The sequence below is a fragment of the Plectropomus leopardus genome, chromosome 17 (genome assembly GCF_026936395.1).
Source record: "Plectropomus leopardus strain MGB_pleo_1.0 chromosome 17, ASM2693639v1, whole genome shotgun sequence".
NCBI classification, from domain to species: domain Eukaryota; kingdom Metazoa; phylum Chordata; class Actinopteri; order Perciformes; family Serranidae; genus Plectropomus; species Plectropomus leopardus.
In genome coordinates, this window is record NC_142192.1 from 29,642,048 (window position 1) to 29,665,715 (window position 23,668).

Genomic DNA, 23,668 nt, shown 5'->3' on the forward strand with positions numbered 1-23,668 from the left:
TTTAGAAAAAAATCTTTTAAAAAAAAGGAAAAATTGGGAAATTTTGGGAAAAAAGACAGATTAGGGAAAACTACATAAAAAAACAACAACTTATATATTATTATCATAATAATGTCAAAACACTCCATATTCATATTATGTTATATTTATAATATTCTAAAAACTTTTTCATGGGCATTTCCTTTTTCAATTTATTTATTCATGTGTATTTATTGACTTATTTTTATTTCTGTTTTTCTTTTGTTATTTTGCTGTTCTTTTTTTCTAATTTCTTGCTAATATTTGGGTCATTTCTTTTTTGTTGCTCTTTACCTCTTCCCAAACTCTTTTTATTTTTTTTTTAAATAAAGATTTTGAGCAAATTTGCTCAGGTACCACAGGGTTAACAAATCTGTGCACCTTAAGTACAGTAAGAGAGGCTGAATCTGTTTGTTATTGTGTAAGAGCACAATAGAGGAGTTCTGAGGAAGTCCGCAGGAATTCATGGCATCCTGCAGCTCGGAGCAAAGAGATCTCCGGTCGTTACTCCCTCACCGTGTGAGGAGAGGAGGGTGTTCATCAGCAGGGGAGGGACTAAACAGCTGGACCTGCTGTATATCTGACCAGTGAGCACAGCGAACTCCTTTAGAGATGTTGGAAGCAGCTCAGGGACACAACATCTCTCACACCAACTGAGACCGGCTGCTGACAAGCACAAACCAGTTGGGGACTCTCTAAAAACTTCAGGTAAGAGCAAAGTTGTTGTATTTTTTAAATTGATTGATTAATAAAAATGTTTCAATTTACTTTATTTGTTTCAGCCTTCCTCTTTTTTTTCCTGTAAAAATGTTTAAATGAAAGTAAAACCACATTTAAACTGCAGCTTAATGTCATATGACTGAGACTGAGACTGTCGAAATTGCAGTGCAGACCCGACTGTGTGTATCTTGCACTGTCATGCCAACACCCTTCTGATAAAAAGGGAAAGCAAACATTCCTCAACAATTACCTTTGACCACACTTGTTAAAACACAGTTTGATGCAATGTAAGGTTGAATGTTACTGCTAAAGGCTTTTTTTAACAAGTCTGAACACTGTGTCTAAACCTCAGGGCTGTTGACACACATAACAACAATCCTACATTTTCCACCAAAACTGTTGCATAACAAATGATACAGTCCGCTCTCTCTTATTGCTGGGATGGTGTCAAGAATGCTGTCATAAAGTCTTGGACCATGCATGCTGTTTGTAAGCCAAAGGTGAGGAGAAATTTGCAGTGTGGTGTTGATCTTGACATTGAGCTCTTTTAAAAGGCACAAAGGTTGCAGGTTCACTGGGTTGTGAACAATGACATCTTGTCATGCAGTCAGATTCTTGGCTAAGTTGAGGAAACAGTTACACGTGTTATAACTTATCCAGACAAGTAGGTGTAACATGTCAAAGTGTGTTCTTTGAGAGAGGTTTCATTTTTTCTGCAGTAAATCAGTGTCAGCATTAGACACCTTTTGCCTTGTTAAAGTGACAATTCACTCCCAAATTAAAAATACATATTTTACCTCTCACTTGCGGTGCTATTTGTCAGTCTAGATAGTTTTGGCGTGAGTTGCAGAGAGTTGGAGATATCAGCCACATAGATGTCTGCCTTTTCTCCAACATAATGGAACTGGATGGCACTCAGCTTGTGATGCTCAAAGCACCGAAAAAAACAACAAAAAAAACATGCTGAGAAGCGTTACTGCTATCTCACCAAACACCAGCTAGCTAATGTTTCTGTTTATTTATAGTGTATATTAAGATAATATTTAGTCCTTTCTTATGGTAACTTTATTTCTTGTTTTTGTGTTGTCTGCCTGTCTTGGCCAGGACTCTCTCGAAAAAAAGATGTTTAATCTCAAGAGGTTTTCCCGATTAAATAAAGGTTACTTATTATTATTATTTAAAAAAAGCTACAGCTCAGCAAATGAGGACGCCCTTAACGTTTACATCATGCACTGTCATGAGCACAGGCCTGTCGTCTATGAGCAGATGCATGCACACTTCTGTGTGATAATGGAAGAAAAAATAGCTCCTACATGAAACTGCTCAAAACATGCATGCATGATCTCTGGAAAGCGTTAACTGTTGAGTTTATCATATATATCTATATATATGTTGGCGCTTTTAGCACTACAAAACGAGTGCCATCTAGCTCCATTATATGAGAGAAAAGGCAGACAACTCTGTGGCGGATATCTCCACCACTCGGCAACTCACCAAAAAATACACAGATTGATTTATTGACTGATAAATAGCACAAAAGGTAAGAGTCAAAATATGTATTTTTGATTTTGGTATGAATTGTTCCTTTAATAGAGAAAAGTTGTATATTTTTGTACTGATTACAAAGTACAAATGACTTGTCATTGTTGGGTGAAATGCATCTTTAAACAAGTGGTAAAAATGTGAGTGAAAAAGTAATCAAGACATGAAATGTCGAGTGGATGGATTTGCTTTTTAGGCTGAAAGAAGTCATGAAATCACTATTTAGCTGCCTCATGACCCTTTAAAATAGGGTCCACTATTTTCTCCACTAACATTGAAGTAAATGAAATATTTTGGGGTTTTGGACAGTTGGTGGCATACAATAAGATACGTGAAGATGTCACCTCGGGCTCTAAAAAAGTTGTGATGGCTACTTTTAACTGTTTTCTGACCGTTTTCTGACGTTTTCTGACGTTTTCTGACGTTTTCTGATTGAATCTTTTTTGTTCTCTGTAGAGTAATTTGCTTTTATAGTCTGTACAATCAAACACTTAGTAACACACAGAGTATAAACAAAGTAGAACATAACCACAACAACACGCACGTCTGTCAGAGTGATCCCTGCAGGCTTTTTAGGGCAGTAATGGCTGCGCGAGATTTGTTGCAGAGTAGTTGTCTGTATCCTCAGTCAGAGGAGGAGCATGACGCAGGGGTTGAGGGGTCGGCTGAGGTTGCGTGCTATAATCATTGCTCTGTGAGGGGTGGCAGTGTCAGTAAGGGTCGGCTGGCTGGAGATGAAAAAGCCAATTATTTCAGAAGGTATATTGGGGATATTCATAATCTTGTTTCTAAATGTAAAGGGTGAGCCTGGAAGGATGGGTTCAATGTAATGTTAATTAAATATGATATGATACAGAAGGAGCAGGAGGTCTAACCGATCTGACCATAACTGCTCATCATTTGGAGCCCTAATTAAAATTTTATTGATGATAGCTAATGAAATGATTCTACACTCCTTTACCTTTACAGTCTAATGCAATCCATTACAACAGATCTGCCATAAAGGCTACATTTATTAGACCTATGATGTTCAGTTTTTATTGACACTGTCATTGAGGTGTTAATTGTTTTAACACTGTGCTGTTGTACTCGAGTGCATAATATTTAGAGGTGTTTCTAGACCATCTCTCAGTATAATTAGTCCGGTGCAAAGCCACCGTTAGCTGTGACCTTAAAGCTGCAGGTGGTAACTTTTGTAAGAATAGTTTTTGTCTATTTGCTCAAACTGTCACGACATCCACACAGAAGCAGAAAAAAGGATTACAATAATCAAAGGAGGTCAGGGGCCATTCGCAGCAGCCCCATACATGCTACAAGGGTTTTAGGACATTATTTTAGGATTTTAGGATGCTTCTGGGATTTTAGGACATTTGTAAGATTCTAGGATATTTAGACTTTAGAATACTTTATATTTGTAAGATTTTGGAAGTTTCTCAGATTGTAGGATGTTACTAGGATTTCTGGCCATTTCTAGGATTTTAAGACATTTGTAGGATTTTAGGACATTTGTAGGATTTTGGGACGTTTCAGGACATTTCGAGGATTTTAGGACGTCAGGGGCTTAGCTTTAAATCCTTCACTGGCACTTTTTTTGATGAATATGATGCTGTTTTATGCACTCTGGCACCTCATGTTTACTTAAAGCACAAAGACAATTCCCAGTGTGGATTACATTATTTTCATTGTGAATTAGAAAATGGTTGGGGGGCCACCCCGCACCCTATTAGGGGCCAGATTTGCCCCCCTGGCTGTTAGTTGAGTATCACTTTAAAAACAAGCAAAGCTGAATTTATACATTTCTGACAATGTCAACAGCATATTATGAGGAATTCAGTGATAGATGTTAAGGCATTAGATTGTTCAGGTGTACCTAATGAAGAAGTCACTGAGCTTTTAACTACTGTAGAGTTTTGATAGATAAGTAAGAGTAACACTAACTGCACTTAAGTGACACTCCCTACAGACAGGAACGTGAATTTGACTAAAGCAGACTGTGAAAAGTAAACAGCGAAGTGGCGGTATCCTAACACTGAGGTAACTCTAGCTGCAAGCAGATAATATATTTGCTTTTATGGTATGATTAGCAAACTCACACGGGGTTATAAATGTAAAGTAAATGTTCGTCATCTTTAAAAAATATTCAAACATTTACAAAGAGGGTGACGGTCTAAGGCAGAGCGTAGAGATATTGCAGCACTGCATGAATGCTGGTTTGAGTCAACTGTGCAGACGTTTGTGTCACTTGGCCCGCGGTGGTTTCGTAGTTATTGATGTTGCAACTGTAGCATGGTGACCTCACATGCGTAGCATGGCATGTAGTGACAAACCGCACACACCTTTAGTTAGCTGGGATTCTGAATGACAGGTGAGCAGGAGCGATTGTGTAAAAATGCTTGAGTGACAGTTTGCAATTTCCGGCTCATTAGGTGAGGCGGATTAAAGTGATTTTCTGACAATTTTCCAGTGAGTAATGTGGGAATAATAATGCAAAGAACGGAGCCTCGTCTATATGTACCCTCTCAGCTGTGCATTAAAACAGTGAGCGGTTTTGTGAACTTTATGGCTGAGTTCAATTCCACACCCTTTTTTTTTCTTAGAGTGATATATTATATAGGCAATGACATCATGTATAAAACCCAGCCATTAATCTTTCAACAGAAGGAGTGGAAAAGCCACTGCTTTACAGAAACGGTGCTCTCATTACCACGCGCTTGAATGAGGTCATTTGACAGGAGTGGAAGTGTTCAAACTTGAATGATATGGGGATTTTTGTCAGTCTTTTACTGGTTAACTGTGTCTTCTAATTGAGTTTTGAATTCAACAGTATCAAAGGGCCGATTAGACCTTGGTTTAATTTCTTTTAAAAAAGTGGGGTGAGAGAAACGAGCAACTTAACAAAACATGGCCCGCATTCATAAGAACTGAGAAAAAGTTTCAAGAAAATTCCCTGAAAAAAAAAGAAAAAAAGAAAACGACAAAAAAAGAAAAGAAAACAACGACAAAAAAAGAAAAGAAAACAACTTTAAAAAATGCTGAAGATAAAAGAAGTGTACTTCCCTTTTTTTAGGGTAATTTTCTTGTCACCTTTAACTAATTTCTTGTAGACAGAGAGAGAGAGAGAGAGAAAGAAAGAAAGGAAGGAAGAAAGAAAACTAAAGATAAAGGAACTTCTTTTGCATATGTCTCAGGATTTGAGGTTACGCCCTTGAACTCTACTGATGAGGAATTGAGCTTTTCCCGTATGGCCAACAATTTTAGATTATCAGTTAATCACATGACTACTTGTTTGTGAAAGGAAGTGCTCCAACTCCAAAAAATTACCCCAATTCTGTAGCTCCAACAAGCAGTTTAGCATCTTTCAGTTCCTTCTGGTTTACTTTCATTGCTCTTAATTAATGTTGTTTCAGCTGTATTCAGCAAAAAGAGCTCTGATAAATCCACCTGCTCAGCACCAAAAAGCAAAGTTAGACACTAGCAGTTAAACATGGGAACATTTAGCAGCTGAAGAGTCAGATATGTACCTCATGAGTTGTTTGAGAAGGAAACAAAGGTAAAGGTAGAGAATATTGCGACTTGTTAGGATGAGGTGTACAGTGGTTATGTTACCATTCATGCTGTGACAACAAAGGGCGTCTGGCTGTTCCAGTTTAGAAGCATTACGTCTCCTCATGCCAAAGTAAATACATGATGCTTGAGAGGGACGTTCATGGACTGTCAGAGTTCATTTCTAATCTGTGCAGGGACATGAAGAAATGGGAAGAAAAAGTTAACATAAATTACTTTGTTTTATCTATGTGTGCCGTGTACAAACGTAGGGATTAGGTATGAAGATATTTTAACCATGAATTCAAAGCGTCGGAGAAAGGAGTGAGACAGAAACTCTCGCACAGTGTCCCGCTTACTGCTGACATATTTATTAAGTGAAAAACTACGTTTCGGACCTTTATCAGGTACAAAGATTATTTATAAGGATAATTTCCGCCTTATGGTTGCACTTACAGTTTACATAATGATGCACAGTGAAGTTTATCTTTGACCCCAGATGTCAGCACCTTTGTGTACAGCGACATTTGTGTAAAATTTGGTCAAACTTGCTGTATGAATTCATGAGTTTTGGCAAAAAATAGTTTTTTTTTTAGGTCACAGTGACCTTTGACCAGCAAATTCTAATAGATTCATTCCTGAGTCCAGGTGAATGTTTGTGCCAAATTTGAAGAAATTCCCTCAGAGTGTACTTGAGGTATCCCGTTAATGAGAATAGGGTCGACAAACAATAGAAAAACATGATGCCTGTTGCCTCTGCAAGTGCTGGCACAGATGCATAAATGTACTGCAAGCTCTGTATAAAAGAGGCCTCAGTTTGAATGTAGTAACAGTGTGAAATGCTCACTAGGTAGACCTTTTTCATAGACCTTATTATTGAATATATATATCTTTCTAAACAAAATGAATACTTTTTATGTCATGTCCTACATATATTACATTTGTAATCTACACCAAAGTATGTCTGTACTATCAAACTTAAAAGACTCTTCATGTTACATAAACATTTAATTTCTCCTTTTTGTTAGTTGAGTAATTCACATTTATGGCAAAAGAGCATTTGTACTGGATTAAGTGTACCACATACAACACCAGTACTAAATCAGTCAATCACCCTTATTATAATCATACTCTGTCTTTGTTGATAACTAATCAGATATCTGGTTTGTATGTCAGTTGAATTTTATGCTGTTACTTTAAAAGAAGTAACTACACTTTGTGAATACGAAGGTGCAATACATATTAAGAGTACCTTATAAATGAAATGAAACACATCATAAAAAAACTGAGGAGGAGATAAGATAAACAAAATGTTTTTTGCCTACCTTATCTCTGCAGAGACGGAGTTTCAAAGGCGCGAGGCGCTGACCATAAAAGCATTGGTACCTTTGGTCTTTATCCTGATTTTGGAACGAGGAGGACCACCTGAAGATCTGAGGCTGCCCACAGAGTCATAAGGAAGCTAAAAGGTTTGGAAGACAGACGACATATTGTAAAATGTATCTTTTGGGAGCAATTTAAGTTCACTTCTTTAAGGGAAATAAAAAAAATCTTTTCTTGCACAGGCACTGGTGTTTTGAAGGCCGACTCAAATGCCATTTTTTTACATTCATATCACAGACATTCATACATGTATCTTGATACTGAAAATTACATATATGCTCAAGGCCTATGGTGGAAGGATTTTGTTTGTTTTGCATTCCCTGAAAAGTGTGAGTGAAGATGTATTTGCATTATCCTAACGAAAAAAAAACATATGCTGCAATTCCAAATAAGCACAAGACACCTAAAGTAAACACCATGTTAACATTTGTCTTTAACATTTTTGAAAGTTTTTAGTGCGGTGCTCTTCCCTTCAGCATCCACAAGGTTTTCTAGGTCATGTAAGTATTAACTTCATAGAGTAAACACTACATATAACTCTTGGCAAATGTCACATTTTGACTTTGGCTTCTGCTAAAGACTATAAATAAATGGCAGTACAAAATGTACATTTTTGGCCAAACAATACAAGCTTAGAATGCAGCAAGCTTTGCATTAGATGCTAATCTATACATTATATGCATACATTGAGGGCAATGATAAATCAGCATCACAATTTAAACAGGGTTAACAATTAGATCTAGCAAGAGAATACAGTGTGAGAAAATGAAAATCATAAAAAACAAAACAGAAAGACAAAGCAAAAGTATTAAAAAGAATTCCTACTGTGGCTTTTATGGGATTTCATACAGTATCAACCTTAAGAGCAGTCTAAACCGTAAAATTTCAGGGCTGGGTATCAGTACTAGTTATCTTTAAGGTATCGACCAAGATAACCCACTGCCAAATAGTGTCAAACCGTCAAACATTACCTAGCATTTTGAAAGAACTTTTTAAAATTTTTAAAAAACAATGAGCACGTCATACTATATTTGGATAAAGTCTGAATGATATGCCAACAAACTTACACTTACACCAAAACGGCTGACTCTGACGGTAAACCTGTTAATAACCATTAGTTTATGTTAGCTGTGTGAGGCTAAAAGTTGTCCCTGTCACTGTGTACAGCTGGGCAGATTCTCACAACTGTTCCCAGTGCAGAACTCACACTGTTGAAAACACATACAGTCTGTGGTGTTATAAAGGAGGTGTTTTCAATACTCTTATTTATACCTATACCAAGATCCCACTGCCAAATAGTATCAAACCGTCAAACATTACCTGCATTTTTGTAATCCCTGCTGAATTATCAAACTTTTTTTGCTGCCATCTCCAGGTGTATGGTAAGTTGTTGCGCTGTTTTTTTTTTTTTTGTTCGTTTTTTTTTTAAGCAATATCCAGCACTACCTCTTGGTGTAACACAGAACAATTCAACAGCAACATAAACGACAGCCCCAAAAATGACCATGCATTTTAATCAAAGCCTCACTAAAACAAACTGCTATGGGAGTACATTTCTCATTATGAGCAGCTGTGAAAAGGCATCTAATTTAAATCTTGAAAATAGTCATTTGATAAGAACATGCTGAAGTGGACACAAACATTTTTTTTCCTGTAATTACAGTTAATGCATATAATATACAAACCAATTTAAGCAATTCTTTCTGTGTTATACAGCCCTTTAGACCAAGATGGACTCCAAGGAAAATGGCCACACAGAAGTCCACGGACCTGTGGCTGGCATATTCCTGGAGAAAACAGAGGAGAAGATAACCATATATCAAGCCATGAAGAAACGTCTGCTCAAGCCAGGAACAGCATTAGCCCTGCTTGAAGCACAAGCAGCTACAGGGGGTATTGTAGATCCAATAAATAATCGAATACTTTCTGTGGCAGATGCTGTTAAGGAGAGAATAGTTGGACCAGAGATGAAAGAGAAACTCCTAACAGCAGAGAAAGCTGTCAGTGGCTATGTAGACCCCTACACCAACCAAATGATATCTGTGTACCAAGCTATGCAAAAAGATTTGGTCCCGAGAGATTATGGATTGAGGCTGCTGGAAGCACAGATTGCAACACAAGGCCTGTTTGATCCCGTTGACAAGAAAAATATTTCAGTTGAATCAGCGATTCAAAATGGCTACTACGAAAAAGGCTTGCTCAATGACCAGATGTCAGAGCTCAAAGTGTTCTACAATCCAAGCTTGCAAGAAAATGTTAACTACCAAAACCTTGTAGAGAAATGCACTGTGGAGCCTGAAACAGGCCTGTTGCTCCTTCCAGTCTGCATCACCTTCAAAGGTCTGCGAAAAGGTATTTCCTGCTCCGAGCTCCTGGAATCAAAGATCATTGATAAAGAAACATATGATGACCTACAGGAGGGAACAACCACAACGCAGGATGTGATGCTGATGGAAACAGTGAAAGAGTACCTGGAGGGCAAAGGTAGTATTGCAGGCATTGCTATACTCTCAACTAATGAGAGAATGAGCATCTATCAAGCCATGATGAAAGGCATAGTGATGCCTGGAACAGCACTAGTTTTACTGGAAGCACAAGCAGCAACTGGATTCATGATTGATCCTATAGAAAACAAAAAGTACACTGTGGATGAAGCCATCAAAAACAAACTTGTTGGCCCAGAATATTACGCAAAACTGAACTCTGCTGAGCGAGCAGTAATTGGATACAAAGACCCATACACAGGTGAAACTATATCCCTGTTTCAAGCACTGTCTAAAGACCTCATCGTTAAGGAACATGGGATACGTCTTCTTGAGGCGCAAATAGCTACAGGTGGAATAATCGACCCCATCAACAGTCACAGACTACCAACAGAGGTGGCCTTCAAGAGAGGTTATTTTGACGAAGAAATGAATGTGGTACTAGAGGATTCAGGGGATGACACAAAAGGGTTTTTTGACCCAAACACAGAAGACAATCTCACTTACCTCCAGCTGATGGAGAGGTGTGTCATTGATCCCATCACTGGACTGTGCCTCCTCCCTCTCGTTGATAAGTCCGACATACTGAATTTCAACTTCATCGACTACCAAACTAAAATGACCTTCAAAGAGCAGAAGGTGAACGTGACTTGTGGGAAGTACTCAGGGATGACAGTATCTCTGTGGGTACTCCTGATGTCAGAATACTTTGATGAACAACAGAGGGGAGACATCATTCGAAAGTACAGAGAGGGGAAACTCAATATCAAGAAAACCATCACAATGGTTTTGGAAGTCATAGAAAAGTCTGTGCAAACAACCAATGTTGTCTTTGAAGGTATCAGGGACACCGTCACAGCCAAACAGCTTGAGGAAGCAGATATCATTAGCGCTGAGGTTCTGGAGAATCTGGAAAAGGGAAAGGTGTCTGTAAAGGAAGTAATACAAGATGAAAATGTCAGTGCATTCCTACAGGGGAAAGACAGCATCGCAGGAATTCTGCTTCCTGATTCTCGAATCATGACCATCTACCAAGCCAAACAAAAAGGAAAGCTGATGCCAGGAACTGCTCTGATTCTCCTGGAGGCACAGGCAGCAACAGGGTTTGTAATTGACCCTATTGGAAACAGGAAGTTTTCAGTGGATGATGCTGTCAAAGCAAAGATAGTGGGGCCTGATGTTTGTCAAAAGTTGCGCTCAGCAGAGAAAGCAGTCACTGGGTACAAAGATCCATATGATGGTAAAATAATCTCCTTGTTCCAAGCCATGCAAAAAGATCTCATCGTAAAAGACCATGGAATTCGACTCCTGGAGGCACAAATTGCCACTGGTGGGATCATTGACCCAGTGAACAGCCATCGCATTCCTGTCCATGTGGCTTATAAGAGGGGATACTTTAATGAGGAAATGAACGAGATCCTTAGTGATCCAAGTGATGACACTAAAGGATTCTTTGATCCAAACACCCAGGAGAACCTGACATACCTGCAGCTCATGGACAGATGTGTCAAAGATCCCAGTACAGGTCTGTGTCTCTTGCCACTCAAATGCAAAAGTATCAAAATTAACATAGATGATAATATGAGGGAAACATTCAAGACAACAACAGTTACTGTTAAGTATGGCAGGTTCAAGGGCAAGCACACGACACTGTGGGATCTGATCAATTCAGAGTATCTGACTGAGGACAAAAGACAGGAGTTTTTCAAGCTCTTCAAGTCAAGGAAAATCACCATTGCACAACTCACTGTCACCATTGTTGAGATCATTGAGAGTAAGGAGATAAAACAGCAGGCAGGGCTGAACTTTGAAGGTCTCAGAGGAGAAGTCTCTGTTGTTGATCTTCTGGATCTTGAAATTGTGGATGAAAAAACATACAACTGCTTGCTAGAGGGAAAAATGACGAGCACTGATGTGATGGAAATGGACAGTGTGAGAACCTACCTAAAAGGGAGTAGTTGTGTGGCTGGGGTGATACTGCAACCCTCCAATCAGAGGCTAAGCATCCACGAGGCACAGAGAGTTGGCATTCTCACACCTGGAACTGCCCTTTGCCTCCTTGAAGCACAAGCGGCCACAGGGTTCATTGTTGATCCTCTGAAAAACAAAAAACTGACAGTGGAAGAAGCTCTCAGAGAGAAGGTAATTGGTCCCCTGATGCATGAAAAGCTTCTCTCTGCTGAGAGGGCTGTCACTGGTTATAGAGATCCATACACTGGTCAAAAGATCTCACTTTTCCAAGCCTTGCAAAAGGATCTCATTGTCAAGCAGCATGGCATCCGTTTACTTGAGGCCCAGATTGCTACAGGTGGTATCATTGATCCTATAAACTGTCTTCATTTACCCCTTGAGGTTGCATACAGGAAAGGATATTTTGATGCAGAACTTAATCAGATCCTATCAGACCCAACTGATGACACAAAGGGCTTTTTTGACCCAAACACACAAGACAATCTGACATACATGGAGATATTGGATAGATGTGTAAAAGATAAGGAAACAGGACTGTTTCTGCTGCCAATGAATGACAAACCAAAAGCTACAGAAACAAAGACAAAAACGTACACTGACACAGAGATAAAGCAAGAGTTTCAAAAGACAGCAGTGAGTGTATCAGTAGGACGTTTCTCTGGAAAATCTGTTTCTCTGTGGGACTTGATCCACTCTGGGTACTTTACTGAGGATCAGCAGCTTGAGTTCTTTGAAAAGTACAGAAAAAGGAAGATAACCACACAAACCATAATCACATTAGTGATTTCCACCATTGAAACACTGGAGAGGGAAACTCACAAAACAATAACAGGCCTGAGAAAACCTGTCTCTGCACAACAATTATTGGATTCTGATATTATTGACGCAGACACCTTCAAGCAGGTGAAAGAAGGAAAACTCACTCTTGAAGCACTGATTCTGCGTGAGTCTGTGAGAGGATACATGAGGGGAACTGGAAGCATTGCTGGAATTAAGGTTCATCCATCCAAGAAAGTAATGAGCATATATGAAGCACAAAAAGAAGATCTGTTGACACCTGGCTATGCACTTGTACTGCTTGAAGCTCAGGCTGCAACAGGATGGGTCATTGATCCTATCAAGAACAAGTTCTACACTGTTGATGAGGCAGCAAGAGAGCAAGTAATTGGACCAGATGTACATGAGAAACTTCTCTCAGCTGAACGAGCAGTTACAGGCTACAAAGATCCATACACAGATGCAACAATATCACTGTTTGAAGCCATGGATGAGCAGCTGATTCAGAGAAGTGATGGCATTCGTCTGCTTGATGCTCAGATAGCAACTGGAGGAATCATTGACCCGAATCAAAGTCTTAGGCTGCCTGTTCAAGTTGCTGTTAAAAAGGGATATCTGGATGAAGAAACAAGCAAAGTTCTGCTGAGCCCCACTGATGATGCAAAGAGGTTCTTTGACCCGAACACCAAAGAAAACCTCTCTTACTTTCAGCTGATAAAGCGATGTGAGAAAGATCCTGAAACTGGGCTACTTCTTCTTCCCCTGCATCAGGAGGAATCCCATGGATTTCACACAGATGAGCAAATAGAGCTTGCATTCAAAAACAAAACCATCACCATGGATGCTGGAAGATTTAAAGACAAAGAGGTGACATTGTGGGAAGTGCTGCTCTCTGAATACATATCAGAGCAAAAAAGGAACCAGCTCATACAACAATACAAAACAAGGACCATGAAAATAGAGGAGATAATTGAAATACTCACCAGTATCGTAACTGAGGTGTCATCCAAGGAAAAGAAGTTCAAAGGTCTAAGAAAACAGGTCTCAGCCAGTGAGTTGTATGAGTCAAAGATTATATCAAAGGAGCTTTTCACACAGATTATACAAGGGGAAGTAACCGAAGAGAATGTTAACAAAATGGAATCAATTCAGAAGTACCTTGGAGCTACAAACTGCATAGCAGGTGTCAGAGTTGAATCGACAAAGAAAGTTATGAGCATCTATGAAGCCAAAGGAAAAGGTCTGCTGACTCCTGGCACATCTCTTGTGCTGCTGGAGGCTCAAGCCGCCACAGGCTTTGTCATTGACCCAGTGAACAACAATAAACTTTCCGTGGAGGAAGCTGTGGCTCAACGTCTGGTTGGCAGTGAGTGGAAAAAGAAACTGCTTTCAGCAGAACGAGCTGTTACAGGATACAAAGATCCCTACACTGGAGACACAATTTCTTTGTTCCAGGCCTTGCAAAAAGATCTTATTGTCAAAGATCATGGAATTCGCCTCCTTGAAGCACAAATTGCGACCGGAGGCATAATTGACCCAGTCCACAGCCATCGAGTGCCTGTACAGGTGGCATACCAAAGGGGCTACTTTGACAAAGAAATGAATGAGATTCTATCTGACCCTGATGATGACACCAAGGGGTTCTTTGATCCCAACACTCAAGAGAACCTCACCTATCTCCAGCTGATTGAGAGGTGTGTCATAGACCCAACTACAGGCCTGAACTTACTGTCCATTGTGAAGAAAGGCGAGTTTTACTTCTTTGTTGATGAGGCAACAAAACTCATTCTGAAATCTACAACAACAACCAGAGCAGGAGGGAAATACCAAGGAACAACAGTGTCTCTATGGGAGCTCCTCTACTCTAAATACATCACTGAGGAGAAAAGGAGGGAGCTTGTGCAACAGTACAAGGCTGGATCAATCACAATTGAACGCTTCTTGGAGATCATCCTGACAATCATTCAGCGGCAAACCATGACGTCTTCATCGTCGCCACCAATGGTCATTTGCCAACCACCAGAAACAAAAGTGGACAGCTGCAAAGTAAATCCTACAATCACCACTACCATCACAGAGACAACTGAAGTTGGAAACTTCCATGGCATCAGAAAGGATGTCACTGCTACTGAGTTGCTTAAATCAAAAATCATCGATGAGGATCTCTACAAAGATCTTACTGCTGGAAAAGTCACTGTGACAGAAGTAAGTGAAATGGACTCAGTACGCAAGTACCTCGAGGGGACCAACTGCATTGCAGGAGTGTACCTGCAGTCCACTGAGGAGACCCTGAGTATCTTCGAAGCCAAAAGCAGAGGCCTGCTGACTCCTGGTACTTCTCTGGTTCTGCTGGAGGCCCAGGCTGCCACTGGCTTTGTCATTGACCCTGTGAACAACAGGAAATTGTCTGTAGAGGAAGCTGTGGCTCAAAAAGTGGTTGGCAGTGATTGGAAAAACAAACTGCTTTCAGCAGAACGAGCAGTTACAGGATACAAAGATCCCTACACAGGCAACACAATTTCTTTGTTCCAGGCCTTGCAAAAAGATCTCATTGTCAAAGATCATGGAATTCGTCTCCTTGAAGCGCAAATTGCCACAGGAGGCATAATTGATCCAGTGTACAGTCACAGAGTACCTGTTCAGGTGGCCTATGCAAGGGGTTACTTTGATGAAGAGATGAATCAGATTTTGTCTGACCCCGATGATGACACCAAGGGCTTCTTCGATCCCAACACTCAAGAAAACCTCACCTATCTTCAGCTGATCGAGAGGTGTGTCACAGATCCCATCACAGGCCTGAGCTTACTGGTGATTGTGAAGAAGGGCGAGTTTTATTTCTTTGTTGATGAGGCAACAAAACTCATTCTAAAATCTACAACAACAACCAGAGCAGGAGGGAAATACCAAGGAACAACAGTGTCTCTATGGGAGCTCCTCTACTCCAAATACATCACTGAGGAGAAAAGGAGGGAGCTTGTGCAACAGTACAAGGCTGGATCAATCACAATCGAACGCTTCTTGGAGATCATCCTGACAATCATTCAGCGGCAAACCATGATGTCTTCATCGTCACCACCAATGGTCATTTGCAAACCACCAGAAACAAAAGTGTACATCTGCAAAGTAAATCCTGAAATCACCACTACCATCACAGAGACAACTGAAGTTGGAAACTTCCATGGCATCAGAAAGGATGTCACCGCTACTGAGCTGCTTAAATCAAATATCATTAATGAGGATCTCTACAAAGATCTTACTGCTGGAAAAGTCACTGTGACAGAAGTAAGTGAAATGGACTCAGTACGCAAGTACCTCGAGGGGACCAACAGCATTGCAGGAGTGTACCTGCAGTCCACCAAAGAGACCCTAAGCATCTACGAAGCCAGAAAAAGAGGCCTGCTGACTCCCGGTACCTCTCTGATTTTGCTGGAGGCCCAAGCTGCCACTGGCTTTGTCATTGACCCTGTGAACAACAATAAACTTTCTGTAGAAGAAGCTGTTGACCAAAGTGTGGTTGGCAGTGAGTGGAAAAACAAACTGCTTTCAGCAGAACGAGCAGTTACAGGATACAAAGATCCCTACACAGGCAACACAATTTCTTTGTTCCAGGCCTTGCAAAAAGATCTCATTGTCAAAAATCATGGAATTCGTCTCCTTGAAGCGCAAATTGCCACAGGAGGCATAATTGATCCAGTGTACAGTCACAGAGTACCTGTTCAGGTGGCCTATGCAAGGGGTTACTTTGATGAAGAGATGAATCAGATTTTGTCTGACCCCGATGATGACACCAAGGGCTTCTTCGATCCCAACACTCAAGAGAACCTTACCTATCTTCAGCTGATTGAGAGGTGTGTCACAGATCCCATCACAGGCCTGAGCTTACTGGTGATTGTGAAGAAGGGCGAGTTTTATTTCTTTGTTGATGAGGCAACAAAACTCATTCTAAAATCTACAACAACAACCAGAGCAGGAGGGAAATACCAAGGAACAACAGTGTCTCTATGGGAGCTCCTCTACTCTAAATACATCACTGAGGAGAAAAGGAGGGAGCTTGTGCAACAGTACAAGGCTGGATCAATCACAATCGAACGCTTCTTGGAGATCATCCTGACAATCATTCAGCGGCAAACCATGACGTCTTCATCGTCACCACCAATGGTCATTTGCCAACCACCAGAAACAAAAGTGTACAGCTGCAAAGTAAATCCTACAATCACCACTACCATCACAGAGACAACTGAAGTTGAAAACTTCCATGGCATCAGAAAGGATGTCACCGCTACTGAGTTGTTTAAATCAAAAATCATCGATGAGGATCTCTACAAAGATCTTACTGCTGGAAAAGTCACTGTGACAGAAGTAAGTGAAATGGACTCAGTACGCAAGTACCTCGAGGGGACCAACTGCATTGCAGGAGTGTACCTGCAGTCCACTGAGGAGACCCTGAGTATCTTCGAAGCCAAAAGCAGAGGCCTGCTGACTCCTGGTACTTCTCTGGTTCTGCTGGAGGCCCAGGCTGCCACTGGCTTTGTCATTGACCCTGTGAACAACAGGAAATTGTCTGTAGAGGAAGCTGTGGCTCAAAAAGTGGTTGGCAGTGATTGGAAAAACAAACTGCTTTCAGCAGAACGAGCAGTTACAGGATACAAAGATCCCTACACAGGCAACACAATTTCTTTGTTCCAGGCCTTGCAAAAAGATCTCATTGTCAAAGATCATGGAATTCGTCTCCTTGAAGCGCAAATTGCCACAGGAGGCATAATTGATCCAGTGTACAGTCACAGAGTACCTGTTCAGGTGGCCTATGCAAGGGATTACTTTGATGAAGAGATGAATCAGATTTTGTCTGACCCCGATGATGACACCAAGGGCTTCTTCGATCCCAACACTCAAGAAAACCTCACCTATCTTCAGCTGATCGAGAGGTGTGTCACAGATCCCATCACAGGCCTGAGCTTACTGGTGATTGTGAAGAAGGGCGAGTTTTATTTCTTTGTTGATGAGGCAACAAAACTCATTCTAAAATCTACAACAACAACCAGAGCAGGAGGGAAATACCAAGGAACAACAGTGTCTCTGTGGGAGCTCCTCTACTCCAAATACATCACTGAGGAGAAAAGGAGGGAGCTTGTGCAACAGTACAAGGCTGGATCAATCACAATCGAACGCTTCTTGGAGATCATCCTGACAATCATTCAGCGGCAAACCATGACGTCTGCGTCGTCACCACCAATGGTCATTTGCAAACCACCAGAAACAAAAGTGGATAGCTGCAAAGTAAATCCTACTATCACCACTACCATCACAGAGACAACTGAAGTTGAAAACTTCCATGGCATCAGAAAGGATGTCACCGCTACTGAGTTGTTTAAATCAAAAATCATTAATGAGGATCTCTACAAAGATCTTACTGCTGGAAAAGTCACTGTGACAGAAGTAAGTGAAATGGACTCAGTACGCAAGTACCTCGAGGGGACCAACTGCATTGCAGGAGTGTACCTGCAGTCCACTGAGGAGACCCTGAGTATCTTCGAAGCCAAAAGCAGAGGCCTGCTGACTCCTGGTACTTCTCTGGTTCTGCTGGAGGCCCAGGCTGCCACTGGCTTTGTCATTGACCCTGTGAACAACAGGAAATTGTCTGTAGAGGAAGCTGTGGCTCAAAAAGTGGTTGGCAGTGATTGGAAAAACAAACTGCTTTCAGCAGAACGAGCAGTTACAGGATACAAAGATCCCTACACAGGCAACACAATTTCTTTGTTCCAGGCCTTGCAAAAAGATCTCATTGTCAAAGATCATGGAATTCGTCTCCTTGAAGCGCAAATTGCCACAGGAGGCATAATTGATCCAGTGTACAGTCACAGAGTACCTGTTCAGGTGGCCTATGCAAGGGGTTACTTTGATGAAGAGATGAATCAGATTTTGTCTGACCCCGATGATGACACCAAGGGCTTCTTCGATCCCAACACTCAAGAAAACCTCACCTATCTTCAGCTGATCGAGAGGTGTGTCACAGATCCCATCACAGGCCTGAGCTTACTGGTGATTGTGAAGAAGGGCGAGTTTTATTTCTTTGTTGATGAGGCAACAAAACTCATTCTAAAATCTACAACAACAACCAGAGCAGGAGGGAAATACCAAGGAACAACAGTGTCTCTATGGGAGCTCCTCTACTCCAAATACATCACTGAGGAGAAAAGGAGGGAGCTTGTGCAACAGTACAAGGCTGGATCAATCACAATCGAACGCTTCTTGGAGATCATCCTGACAATCATTCAGCGGCAAACCATGACGTCTTCATCGTCGCCACCAATGGTCATTTGCCAACCACCAGAAACAAAAGTGGACAGCTGCAAAGTAAATCCTACAATCACCACTACCATCACAGAGACAACTGAAGTTGGAAACTTCCATGGCATCAGAAAGGATGTCACTGCTACTGAGTTGCTTAAATCAAAAATCATCGATGAGGATCTCTACAAAGATCTTACTGCTGGAAAAGTCACTGTGACAGAAGTAAGTGAAATGGACTCAGTACGCAAGTACCTCGAGGGGACCAACTGCATTGCAGGAGTGTACCTGCAGTCCACTGAGGAGACCCTGAGTATCTTCGAAGCCAAAAGCAGAGGCCTGCTGACTCCTGGTACTTCTCTGGTTCTGCTGGAGGCCCAGGCTGCCACTGGCTTTGTCATTGACCCTGTGAACAACAGGAAATTGTCTGTAGAGGAAGCTGTGGCTCAAAAAGTGGTTGGCAGTGATTGGAAAAACAAACTGCTTTCAGCAGAACGAGCAGTTACAGGATACAAAGATCCCTACACAGGCAACACAATTTCTTTGTTCCAGGCCTTGCAAAAAGATCTCATTGTCAAAGATCATGGAATTCGTCTCCTTGAAGCGCAAATTGCCACAGGAGGCATAATTGATCCAGTGTACAGTCACAGAGTACCTGTTCAGGTGGCCTATGCAAGGGGTTACTTTGATGAAGAGATGAATCAGATTTTGTCTGACCCTGATGATGACACCAAGGGCTTCTTCGATCCCAACACTCAAGAGAACCTCACCTATCTTCAGCTGATCGAGAGGTGTGTCACAGATCCCATCACAGGCCTGAGCTTACTGGTGATTGTGAAGAAGGGCGAGTTTTATTTCTTTGTTGATGAGGCAACAAAACTCATTCTAAAATCTACAACAACAACCAGAGCAGGAGGGAAATACCAAGGAACAACAGTGTCTCTGTGGGAGCTCCTCTACTCCAAATACATCACTGAGGAGAAAAGGAGGGAGCTTGTGCAACAGTACAAGGCTGGATCAATCACAATCGAACGCTTCTTGGAGATCATCCTGACAATCATTCAGCGGCAAACCATGACGTCTTCATCGTCACCACCAATGGTCATTTGCCAACCACCAGAAACAAAAGTGTACAGCTGCAAAGTAAATCCTACAATCACCACTACCATCACAGAGACAACTGAAGTTGAAAACTTCCATGGCATCAGAAAGGATGTCACCGCTACTGAGTTGTTTAAATCAAAAATCATCGATGAGGATCTCTACAAAGATCTTACTGCTGGAAAAGTCACTGTGACAGAAGTAAGTGAAATGGACTCAGTACGCAAGTACCTCGAGGGGACCAACTGCATTGCAGGAGTGTACCTGCAGTCCACTGAGGAGACCCTGAGTATCTTCAAAGCCAAAAGCAGAGGCCTGCTGACTCCTGGTACTTCTCTGGTTCTGCTGGAGGCCCAGGCTGCCACTGGCTTTGTCATTGACCCTGTGAACAACAGGAAATTGTCTGTAGAGGAAGCTGTGACTCAAAAAGTGGTTGGCAGTGATTGGAAAAACAAACTGCTTTCAGCAGAACGAGCAGTTACAGGATACAAAGATCCCTACACAGGCAACACAATTTCTTTGTTCCAGGCCTTGCAAAAAGATCTCATTGTCAAAGATCATGGAATTCGTCTCCTTGAAGCGCAAATTGCCACAGGAGGCATAATTGATCCGGTGCACAGTCACAGAGTACCTGTTCAGGTGGCCTATGCAAGGGGTTACTTTGATGAAGAGATGAATCAGATTTTGTCTGACCCCGATGATGACACCAAGGGCTTCTTCGATCCCAACACTCAAGAAAACCTCACCTATCTTCAGCTGATCGAGAGGTGTGTCACAGATCCCATCACAGGCCTGAGCTTACTGGTGATTGTGAAGAAGGGCGAGTTTTATTTCTTTGTTGATGAGGCAACAAAACTCATTCTGAAATCTACAACAACAACCAGAGCAGGAGGGAAATACCAAGGAACAACAGTGTCTCTGTGGGAGCTCCTCTACTCCAAATACATCACTGAGGAGAAAAGGAGGGAGCTTGTGCAACAGTACAAGGCTGGATCAATCACAATCGAACGCTTCTTGGAGATCATCCTGACAATCATTCAGCGACAAACCATGATGTCTGCGTCGTCACCACCAATGGTCATTTGCCAACCACCAGAAACAAAAGTGTACAGCTGCAAAGTAAATCCTACAATCACCACTACCATCACAGAGACAACTGAAGTTGGAAACTTCCATGGCATTAGAAAGGATGTCACCGCTACTGAGCTGCTTAAATCAAATATCATCGATGAGGATCTCTACAAAGATCTTACTGCTGGAAAAGTCACTGTGACAGAAGTAAGTGAAATGGACTCAGTACGCAAGTACCTCGAGGGGACCAACAGCATTGCAGGAGTGTACCTGCAGTCCACCAAAGAGACCCTAAGCATCTACGAAGCCAGAAAAAGAGGCCTGCTGACTCCCGGTACCTCTCTGATTTTGCTGGAGGCCCAGGCTGCCACTGGCTTTGTCATTGATCCTGTGAACAACAATAAACTTTCTGTAGAAGAAGCTGTTGAGCAAAGTGTGGTTGGCAGTGAGTGGAAAAACAAACTGCTTTCAGCAGAACGAGCAGTTACAGGATACAAAGATCCCTACACAGGCAACACAATTTCTTTGTTCCAGGCCTTGCAAAAAGATCTCATTGTCAAAGATCATGGAATTCGTCTCCTTGAAGCGCAAATTGCCACTGGAGGCATAATTGATCCGGTGTACAGTCACAGAGTACCTGTTCAGGTGGCCTATGCAAGGGGTTACTTTGATGAAGAGATGAATCAGATTTTGTCTGACCCCGATGATGACACCAAGGGCTTCTTCGATCCCAACACTCAAGAGAACCTCACCTATCTTCAGCTGATTGAGAGGTGTGTCACAGATCCCATCACAGGCCTGAGCTTACTGGTGATTGTGAAGAAGGGTGAGTTTTATTTCTTTGTTGATGAGGCAACAAAACTCATTCTAAAATCTACAACAACAACCAGAGCAGGAGGGAAATACCAAGGAACAACAGTGTCTCTGTGGGAGCTCCTCTACTCTAAATACATCACTGAGGAGAAAAGGAGGGAGCTTGTGCAACAGTACAAGGCTGGATCAATCACAATCGAACGCTTCTTGGAGATCATCCTGACAATCATTCAGCGGCAAACCATGATGTCTTCATCGTCATCAATGGTCATGTGCCAGCTACCAGAAACAAAAGTGTACAGCTGCAAAGTAAATCCTACAATCACCACTACCATCACAGAGACAACTGAAGTTGAAAACTTCCATGGCATCAGAAAGGATGTCACCGCTACTGAGTTGTTTAAATCACATATCATTAATGAGGATCTCTACAAAGATCTGAAAGCTGGAAAAGTCACTGTGACAGAAGTAAGTAAAATGGACTCAGTACGCAAGTACCTTGAGGGGACAAACAGCATTGCAGGAGTGTACCTGCAGTCCACCAAAGAGACTCTAAGCATCTACGAAGCCAAAAGTAGAGGCCTGCTGACTCCTGGTACTTCTCTGGTCCTGCTGGAGGCCCAAGCTGCCACTGGCTTTGTTATTGATCCTGTGAACAACAAGAAACTTTCTGTAGAAGAAGCTGTAGCTCAGAAAGTGGTTGGCAGTGAGTGGAGAAAGAAACTGCTTTCAGCAGAACGAGCAGTTACAGGATACAAAGATCCCTACACAGAAAACACAATTTCTTTGTTCCAGGCCTTGAAAAAAGATCTCATTGTTAAAGACCATGGAATTCGTCTCCTTGAAGCGCAAATTGCCACAGGAGGCATAATTGATCCGGTGCACAGTCACAGAGTACCTGTTCAGGTGGCCTATGCAAGGGGTTACTTTGATAAAGAGATGAATCAGATTTTGTCTGACCCTGATGACGACACCAAGGGCTTCTTCGATCCCAACACTCAAGAGAACCTCACCTACATTCAGCTGGTCGAAAGGTGTATCACAGATCCTATAACTGGCCTCACTTTACTCCCCTTGCACAAGTGAAGGAAAGAAAACTTTTTTTCAAGCATTTACTTCTAGGTTTAGCCTGCTTCAACTATTTTTTAAAAACCTGCAGTTAACTCAAAATTGCAGTTTTTTTTTATCATTGTCTCTGTTGGAAACAGCATTTTCTTATTGTGTATGATGTTTAAACTCATTTTAGGTCATCCTTACATAAATGTGCAGAGGATATGCATGCTGTATTGTGCTGGATACTGTTAATTGTTCAAGGTTGAAAAACAGCACTGGAAAAATGTTTGATTTGTAGAAGATTCTTATAATCATAGAAAAAAATCACCGGCCTTTATGAGTTAAGGTACAGGTTATACTTGTGACCCTCTTCTTGTTTTCAGTCTCTTTGTTATTACCCAGCTCTGATCCCCTATGACTATATACATGGTAGGATCTAACATTTTGAATTCATCTGCTTTTTTACCTTTTATGAATGCTTTTATTTTCATGTCATTTGTCAGGTTTGTGGTTTTTATTTTTACATAGATGTGATGAGATGGGGTTGTGATCAGCACTGTTTTACTTTGGCTATGGAAACTGGAGTGGGTAATACTTTACAACAGTTGGGCAAAAGCTTTCTTAATTTAAATCTTTTGTGTCTCCTAAGTAAACTATACTTTGCTTTGACCTCAACTGGAAGCCATGCACCTTTTTAAAACTGCATAACCTTTCTTGCTTAAATGGTTACATTGTGCTGCACAATAAACAGTCGAGATACCAATACTAACTCTTGTCTTTTTTTCAACATAGTTTGTTAGAACATTTGACATTTTTCGAACTATCATACTAGTCCTGATGATGTATTATTATTACAGCACATCAAATACTGCTTAAGAATGTCCTGACTGAAGAGTCCTCATATA

The 23,668-nt window shown here is 41.4% G+C and overlaps 1 protein-coding gene across 1 annotated transcript; it reads left to right on the top strand.

Annotated features, from left to right (window-relative positions):
• Positions 1 to 569: 569 nt before the first annotated feature.
• On the top strand, positions 570 to 23,526 carry eppk1 (epiplakin 1). Its single transcript, XM_088090085.1, has 3 exons — positions 570 to 726; positions 7,162 to 7,292; positions 8,923 to 23,526. Exon 3 carries the CDS (start codon positions 8,937 to 8,939, stop codon positions 22,794 to 22,796), a length of 13,860 nt encoding a protein of 4,619 aa, XP_087946211.1. The 5' UTR covers positions 570 to 726; positions 7,162 to 7,292; positions 8,923 to 8,936; the 3' UTR covers positions 22,797 to 23,526.
• Positions 23,527 to 23,668: the final 142 nt, after the last annotated feature.

Bases quoted from the DNA above. Each gene is read 5' to 3' on its own strand.
- eppk1 (XM_088090085.1), top strand. From the start codon at position 8,937: ATGGACTCCAAGGAAAATGGCCACACAGAAGTCCACGGACCTGTGGCT.